The sequence below is a fragment of the Limulus polyphemus genome, unplaced genomic scaffold (assembly GCF_000517525.1).
Source record: "Limulus polyphemus unplaced genomic scaffold, Limulus_polyphemus-2.1.2 Scaffold1618, whole genome shotgun sequence".
In the NCBI taxonomy this organism is placed as follows: domain Eukaryota; kingdom Metazoa; phylum Arthropoda; class Merostomata; order Xiphosura; family Limulidae; genus Limulus; species Limulus polyphemus.
Window position 1 is genome coordinate 193,646 of NW_013667228.1, and position 9,413 is coordinate 203,058.

General features: G+C 38.0%; 1 protein-coding gene across 3 annotated transcripts in view; it reads left to right on the forward strand.

Moving 5' to 3' along the window:
• LOC106464315 (SH3 domain-containing kinase-binding protein 1-like) overlaps positions 1-9,413 on the forward strand; it is a 98,454-nt gene that overhangs the window by 39,526 nt on the left and 49,515 nt on the right. For all 3 annotated transcript variants that reach the window (XM_013924446.2, XM_022392013.1, XM_022392014.1), the window contains 2 exons: positions 2,222-2,482; positions 8,403-8,527. In XM_013924446.2, the coding sequence (XP_013779900.1) occupies positions 2,222-2,482; positions 8,403-8,527 (386 nt within the window). The remainder of the gene's footprint in view (positions 1-2,221; positions 2,483-8,402; positions 8,528-9,413) is intronic.

Below are 9,413 nucleotides of genomic sequence, written 5' to 3' on the forward strand. Positions count from 1 at the left end.
GTTCTTTAGCCAATCAGGAAATGTTACAGACTTACTGAAGGATGTGTAGATTGTGTAGGAATTCTTTTTGGTGGTAAAGGTAGCTAAGGTAAGATAAGGAAAATGTTAACTTTCCTTTTTGACTTCATCAAACTTGATGTATTATTTAAATTTTGACTGTATTCGTAATAAGTTTCTGTTGCTAATTCATATATTGTCACTAATTGTTCATAGGCTGTTCAGTTGTACCAAATATAAGGTGACCCAGTGGAAGTTTTGAGGTACATCCTTGAGACATTGTTTTTCTTATTGAAAGGTGTTACTAAGGATGAACAATTATATTTAGTTGATGGAATAGGATTATGTTAGCACTGTTTTGATGGTTGGTTGCAAATTAAACAGGTTATTTATACAATTCTACAAAACTTTTTAAGCTTACAAAGTGAAATCCACAGTAATCTTGTATGTATGTGGCACATTAGATGTGTGGATTAGCTGTTCTTAACCCAGAACATCATGAGTGGGTGTATCAGTAGTGTATTTATATTAACACTGTAAAAAGTAGTTCAGAGCTTCTTTTGGGTTGTATTAATATAGTAATTTTGTGTATTTTATTACTATTAAGTAATGTAAATCAATCTGCAAATGCTCGTATTCTTTACTTGCTTTCGTTTATAAACAAACTTACAATAATGAGCTATAATGTATACAAAGAAATGTGAAATACTCTTGTACATGACCATGATAAGAGTGGCTGGCACCTCAATTGCTCACCAAGGCAAAGCTTGCCAGTGAAGTAGACATATTATTAGTCTCATTCTATTCAGGAAATTTTATATTTGATAAGTCAAAATAGCAGTCATGTCACTGAGTCCATGATGTACTGTTTCAAATGGGACACTTATGCTGGACTTCTACAGTTGTATATTGTCAGCACAACTGATCGCTGTTAATTCACCTAACTGTTCAATTGTTTTTCCATTACAACTTTTCACTGTCATTTCATTTAGCTTCTATCTAACATTTTTTTTAATACTAATCACAACCTGCAAAACATTTGCAGTAGCTTTCATGCATTTTGCTTGAATTTTCCTTATTCTATCATTTTCACGCATGCCATTTAAGCTATGCTTTCTTGCAGGCATTACGTGTTAGATCAGTAAATTTTGGTCTATTTAAAAAATGTTATGCACTCAGACAAACAACTCATGTAAACATAACTTTATTTAATAAAACTACATGTAAAATACACAATAAAGTAATGGTATTTATAATGGTGTACCTAGTATGAAACAGTTACGAGCTTTCAGTATGTGACACTTTTATGAGTTGAAACAAAGAAACTCGCAAAAATTAAGACCTGAGTAAGTCAAGAAAGCCCATAAAAATTGTATTTAGTGTAATGTTCATCTTTTTATAGGAAATTACATGTGGGTTAAGTGTTGCTTGTGTGAAATACTTTGCAAATAAAAAACTAAAGTTGAAATTGAAGCCAGTCATCATATGATGATAAGGACATTGTGCCATTGTGTACCATACTTGTTGCATTGAAAAGTTTGATTAAGCAAAAAACAGGTAAGGTGATTCTGAATTGAAAAGCCAATATCAATCTGGGCTCAATGGACAAAGGCCTTTTAATGATATGAGATTTGTAGCATTTGATAGAAAAATTTGTGATAAAAGTTCTGAACAGAGAAACACAAGTGTATTATCTATATAGATTTCCACAGTTATTGTTTTTATTTCATAATACCTTGCCACTGCTATTCATTGCAGCTTTTCCATTATGACTAGTCTAACTTTACTATGAGTACTTATCCTAATCTTTACATATGTTACTTCTTGTAATCTTTTATTGTTATTTCTTTTAATATTCTGTAATAAAACATAATAATCTTGTCATTCTTACCTTGTATTCCTTTTTGCACTAGTGATGTATTTTTTAATACTGTCATTTCATATGTAATATTTTAAGTTTCTACACAACTTATACTATCTACAATCACTGAAGTACAATATTTGTTTTATCTTAGAGTAAATGTAGGGTCAGATTATAAAATATTTTTGTTTGCATGTAATTGTCAATTTATATTTTTACATTTCCATAAAACATTCATAATAAGTGTTTTCTAAGAAATCTTAAAACAGCTATTTTCACAGTCAGTATTCTGATTTTTTTTTAAATAATATTATACTGACAGTTTTTTGTACATTGCACCTGAATAATCAATTTGGCCCTTAGCTGCTTCTAAGAGGCATAGAGCACGAGTCCTGTACAGCTACACACCTGTCAATGATGATGAGTTACAGTTAGAAGTGAATGACATTATTGAAGTTCTAGATGAAGTCGAAGAAGGTTGGTGGAAAGGAATTTTGAAGGGATCTGTGGGAGTATTTCCATCAAATTTTGTAGTAGAAGAAGATGGGAATAGTGATGTGCTTGAACTGAGTGGAACAGATGAAAAAATATTAACCAAGAGTGATGATCCAGCTACTGCTTCAGGTAAAAACTGTTACTGTGTGTCTGTATGATTACTGTATTGTTTGTGTGAACTTGAACCTTGTTGTGATTTGACTTGGGAACTATTACAGATAAAACATCTAATATTATGTTCTAATTTATGTAGGTGATGTATAATACAGTAAGTAAAGTTCTAAAAAGCAGTGTGGTAGGAAATTACATAGAATAAATGACATGACTTAATACTAATATCACCTGCAAATATATATTTATTTGAGCAGAGTACCCTTCCTTAGGTGTATTAAAGCCTATAAAACTAGAATGAACTAAAAGTTTGGTTCCAGTATGGTGCCTCACCTCCTCTCACGTGTATAGCTATTTTTTGTTCAGTGCTGCCTTCTATATGCAAACTTTTTTTTGCATGCCACAAACCTTGAACTCCCATGTGCCCCACAATCAGTGTGGTTCACTGCATTTTGCATGTAAATCATCATGCGCCACCCTCCACCAAAAGGAATGTGACACCCTCCTGATGCATGTGACTCCTTTTAGTCGATTCTACCCTAATAATTCTATCTATTTCTACCATGCCCAGTTTTTCTGCCTTTGTCTCACCCTTATAGCTCTCCTATGTTACTTGTCCACTATAGACCTCCTTTCTGAGGTACTTCAATGATCTCCTGAGGGTTTTTTGGGGATGGTCTTTCCCTCATTACCTCCACATTGGCACAGTTGTTCTCCTCAGCCCTATCTCTTCCTCACACGGTTTCTTTGCTGTTCGGATCTTCTTGGGAAGGATGCTGTCTTGTCATGGGTTCATCTCCCTTCCACTTATCTTCGTGATCTACAGATGTCTCCTTTTCTCCATTGATCTGTTTTTTTTTCATATTTTCAAGTCTCTGGAATCATGGGGAATCTGCAAGACAATATTTGACCCTTTGTCTTTGGTTGCTGATTTGTCTCATTTTGATCCCATGACCTCTCCCATAAACCTTTCTCTTTCTGCACTCTCCCATCCTTTACCATTTCCTACCACTAGGGGTTCAACATTTCATCACGTGTCTTAATGTTGGGCTTATTGTTACCAGCAGTTCTGGTGGTTTTTGGTCCAGTAAGGAGTGTATCCAATTTTGTTCCCCTGTGGAATGAATTCACTACCGATCCTTGGGTGAACCAAATTTCGTCAGAACTTTCCATCTGTTTCCTTTCCCCACCCACTGTCTCCTATACCTATATCATTCCTGTTACCTCGAGATCTCACTACCGTTCAGTGTCTACCCGAGGCTTTTTGTCATCCCCAAGAAAACTAGAGACTAGTTTCCTGTGATTGATCTGTCCTGCCTCAACCAATATCTGGATCTTCCCCGTTTTACCATGGAGTCATGTCTCACACTCCGGTTGGCTTTTTCTCTGAGACTGGAGATGACCAAGGTAGATGTCTCAAATGCTCCTCTCTGTATTCCTATTTCTCATCAGTTCAGATGCTATCTTCAGTTTGTCCACTACATGTATATCAGTTTCATACCTTGCCTTTCAGGCTTACTTCAGCACTGTATGTATTTTGTCATTTGGTCAACTTATGCATGCTTGAGAGTTGCATTTCCACCACTACATTGACAACTGGGTCCTATTAGCTCATTCTGAACTGGAATCTTGTCAATACACACATATGTTGGTTGGATTCTTGAGTTGGAGAAGTCTTTCCTTTTTCCTACCCAATATCTTACCCACTTGGGTGTATTTTTCAACACCCACCTCAGTCAGGCCCAATCTTCTCTATACCCTTCCTGCTTCCTCTCTTTCTGCATGTGAGGTTCTACCTCTTTTGGAAACTTGGGGTTCTATAAAAACCCTTATCCCTTTGGGTTTGGGCACATATGCTTTCTCTCCAGTGGACTCTGCATAACCAATGGAATCTTGTTTGGGTTCCCTTGGACTCTCATATTATCCTTCCTCCTTCACTTGTAGATGATTTGCATTGGTGGTTGAACAAGGGCAATATGACGTTTGTAGTACTGCTTCCTCCACCTCATCCAGATTTGCATCTATTCACAGATGCTTCTCTGTATGGTTGGGGCATAGGTCAATCGGCAGGAGGCTTCTGGACGATGGTCTCAGGTCAAAAAGTCTTACTATATCAACATCTTGGAGCATCTGGCAGTATGACGTGCTTTGGATCATTTTCTTTCTATGGTGGCCTATATCAATTACCAGGAGGCACCCGTTCCCTTTGTTGTCGAACATTAGAACTCATTTATTGGGCCCACATGCTGCAGATAAGTGTCCTTGTGTGTTATGTTTTGAGTGCTTTCAACCTCATGGTGAATCATCTTTCAAGGTTCAACCAGGTTTATTCAACAGAGTGATCTCTTGACCCTCATGTTTTCAGGTGGCTATGCAATCATTTGGGTACTTTTCATCTGGATGCTTTTGCCACTTTCCTCAACACCAAGTTACCTCTTTTTTGATTTTTGGTTCCTCATCCTCAGGTCCTGGCTGTACATTACATGTTCTCAGTCAGGATTGGACCAACTGGTACATGTTTGTCTATACTCCCATCTGACTCCTTCCCAAGGTGATTTTGGTTATCCATGCCACTCCATGTCAGGTCCTTCTAATTGCTCCTTACTGGCCAGTTCCAAACTACCCCACCCCCATAGCCTCTTCCTCTCACTCCATCCCTACTCTCTCTGTCAGTCTCAGTCACTGGTCCTTCATCCTGCCTTTCCCACTCTCTGACTTCATGCCTGGCATTTATCAGGTCACTTCCATAGAAGGTCTTTGAGTCAGGGTTTTCCCCCCTTCTCAGCCCACTGTTCCTCATCTTACAGATTTCCTCACCTGGCTATTTGATGATGGGGTTTCTGTATCCTCCACAGCTGGTTATTAAGTATCCTTATCCAACACCTTCCATTTCTCTTGTACCATTAAGTATTTTCCTCTCCTACTGTCTCTTTTATTGCATTTCTTCTGGATTCATAGATGACCTCGTTGGATGGTTCTTCCAGATTGGAGTGTCAATATTATTCTTCACTGACTTACACTCCCTTTATTTGAACATTTGTCCTCATGTTCCATAATTCTTAAGACTTATTTCCTACTCCTTTTAGCCTATGGGCATCCTCGGGTCTGTTGTATTTGCCATCACTGTTTCATATACTTTGTTTCATTCCACATATGTTCTCCTTTATCTGGATCAATCTTTCCTATCCAAAACTTCAGTGGCTCTTGAGGGACATTCTTTCTTCTCACCAATTTCACTTCCATCCATTTCCCACCTTTATTCCTGGTCTGATCTGGATAGACTTCTATGTCCCATATGTTCTCTTTGTTGTTACAATACCCACATGGCCTCCTTTTGTGGTTCCCATTCCCAATTTTTCATCCTGTGGTAACAGTCTTCTGTATATGACCTTTCTTCTTCTACCTTTACTAGTTGGGTTCATCAACTGAATCGATTTACATATTCTCCCTGTCTTCTTCCCGAAATCTGTTTCTGGTGTCATCACATGAGAACAGGCACCTTACCTTTTCCTGGCATCTCATTTATGTTATCCATCGGAGGAAATTCATCTCCCGCTATCTGCATCGGGTGGCTGTTTCTTCCTCATCGGGGTATTGTGTTCTTCCTGTCGCCATCCTTCAAACTTCAGTGAGGCTCTGACTGGGTAAGTTACCTTTTTTATATATATTTTTTTCCTTCCAAATGCCATGTCCCATTTAGATTTAGGATCCTGCTCAGTGGCAATCATTGTATGTTCAGGTATGCTTCCTATCTCTCAAATCCTCACTGTACAGCCAAGATGTATATCCATGGCCAGTAACGCACACTGTTGAAATGGGGTGTTCCACAAGATAGCTAGTAGGTTTTCCTCACAATATATTTGCTTCATAAGTATGCTTGTTCCGACCATACTAATCCATGGACTTACATGGGTAAAGCAGAAGGTGATAGCTGCCCACCCCTGCCTTCTCTGCTTTTCAATAAAAAGATTTCTTGGTCACCTGATGCACTGTCTCTGGTGTTGTCATTCTTCTGGGCTCTCCACCGCATTTTGTCCTCTATTTGCCACTTTCCAGTTCTGAGCCACTGGTGTGATGGACCATGGAGGAGTCTTCCTGAATGTAATCACTTCCATCCAGTAGAGACTAGGGTGATGGTGTTTTGCTGGTGGAGATGTTTGAACCTCCAATCATGCACTTTACCTCTGTGTGGGGGGTTCCGGAGGGTGAGATTACATAAATTTTCTAGAGGTGATCCACTTCCGTGCGGTGGGATCTGGAGTTTGGCATTGTGCTACAACTTCTGTGTAGTCCTATCCAGAGGATAATGTTAGACATATTTCACAAAAATACATTCTACCTCTGTGAGGTGAGTCCCAGAGATTGATGCTGTGCCTTGCTTCTGTACAGTTGTATCTGGAGGGGGAGGTTGCATATCTTTTACATAAACGATCCACTTCCATGCAGTGGGATCTGAAGGTTGGTGCTGCGCCCAGCTTCTGTGCAATCCTATCTGAAGGATGATGTGATTGTGGATAAAATCTGTCACATTGCAGTTCACCCCTGCAATTGGGATACCTCATTCTACCATCACCTGGATGTTGGTTCCCAGTGAGTGGTTTTGGATTAGAGCTGGACCAATCAATATAAATCTTTATACGTGTTGGTTGTGTTTCCTCATCCTAACTCAAATTACTAGTTTTGCCTCATGATTTCCACCTCTGTGTGGTGGGTCTCGGAGGTTGATGTCGTGTACACATGCACTTTGGTGCAGTCGCGTGTGGAGGATGATGTTGTTTGGGATGATGGTTTTCCCTCTCGTGTTCCACTTCAGAGAGTATTCACTATCTGAGGCTACTTTTGTGCAGTAGGGTACCAATGTGTTTGGGTTTAGTTTGATGTGACCTGCCACATTGGCACATCCCTTCATATCATAATTCAGATGTCTTGTTCTCAAATTTATGGGTGGTTGTGGATTTGCGCACATGTGTTCTATTTAGTAGATCAGTTTGAAAAGTATATACTTCCATTCTACTCGACTTGAGGTGAAGATGGTGTGGACCTCCTTCTATCATGGGTTGGAAGTTGTGTTCCTGATGCTGCTTGGTTTTGGAATGGAGTTGACTGGCCACATATGGCTCAATGCACATCCATTTTAGCTTCCCCACATTCCTGTCTGTGGATAATTCTTCTTCAGTCTTTCTTCACCAGGATTGAAATTCCAGTGTATTGTGGTTCAGATTTGTACTAGCCCAGTTTTTCTCTTCCTTTTGGTTGTGTTCCTCCCACTTTTTGCACATGTATGCGACTCCTATTTTCACAATGAATGCAGAGTATACCTGGTACAGAAGTGATGTCTCCCACATCTGTTTCTCTCCCAGTGGGTGTCATACTTCATTGGTGTTCTTCGGATGCTTTCAAAGGATACTTCTTTATATCCCTCACACCGGCCCCTCCACCCATTCAATGTGAGATTCTAGCTATACATGTGAGAAGTGGTAAGGTACCGTATTGGAAGTTACTAATTTCCTATAATAAAAATGTATTTCTGATAGGTACTTACCTCCTCTCACACTTCCTCCCCACTCAGAGACTGGTGCATCCTTTCTGCCTAATCTCAAAGTGATAGTTCAATAGAATCAACCAGAGGGAGTCACATGCGTCAGGAAGTTGTGTCACATTATGGGAATTCAATATCCCAGTATACTGAATTAAATTCTATTTACAAAGTTAGCTACTTATAAACCATGGATAACCAGGAGTAATTAACAACCTTTAAACACGTACTGAATACTAATAGAGGTCATGAGAAATTGTAATCCTTCATTTAAATCTTAAAGTATATATTATAATACAAATTGATTATATGTAATACAAGTTGTTTTAATTTCTGATTAATAGCTTTCTATTCAGCTCTTAGCTGGTTGTCTTTGTATTATGAATGGTCTTGTTTCTATAGGAAATTCTATACCAAATTCTCCTTCACACCAAGAAGTCAAGCCCAAACCCATCCAAGGAATTGGGTATGGTAACATTTTCAAAGATGGTTTAGTGAACTTGAAACCCACAGATTCAGCCAAGAAAGTGAGTTGGTTTTACTGTTTTGAAGTTTTTATTTTATCAACAATACATTTGTATTTACTCTAACAACTGTCTTGCAATATTTGAAATCTGACAACATAAAATCCATTCTTCTGATATTTAGTTTTTGAAGAAAATGTTTTAGCAAGTCATAATTTACCAGTTTATATTTTCCCAATTTTAAAGAATGGTTTCATATCTTTTTCTACTTCTAAATAATTCACTCACCATTACAGTTGTAGAGTAAAAATACCAAAAATAAGAAGTAATTGATGCAAAGGTAAATAGATTTAGACAGTATATTGTTGAGCAATAGCTTGTGAGAGTTCATATGTTTCTTTTGATGTTTGTGTTATTTGGACATTTTTAAAACTCTTTCCATATAGTTATCCTTCTGTATATATCACAAGGTGTTATTGAGTTGCATTCAAAATTTAATTAAACTATTTTATTATCATGGTATACAAATAACTTTGGTATCAAAATGTAGCTAATAACTCAAATTTCAATATCATATAAGTTTTAAGTTCTTAATTTTATAAGGCAATTTGAAAAATTCCCGAATTTCCCGTAGTATGAAAATTGTGTTACTTGCTCTCTAGGTCTTCTCTTCTCAAACTTATTTACCCCTTCTCACTCAAGAAGTACAGAATTTAACATAAATTACTCATTATAATTTAGTTTATTACTCAGGCAAAGCATAATTTTCATAGCCTTCTATTGTGAATTTGGTTACATAGTCATGAACTAGAAGATCAAACTTTTCTTGACACTCCCACCTGGCCCAGCATGGCCAGGTGGTTAAGGCACTCGACTCGCAATCTGAGGGTTGCAGGTTCAAATCCCCATCACACCAAACATGCTCGCCCTTTCAGCCGTGGGGGCGTTA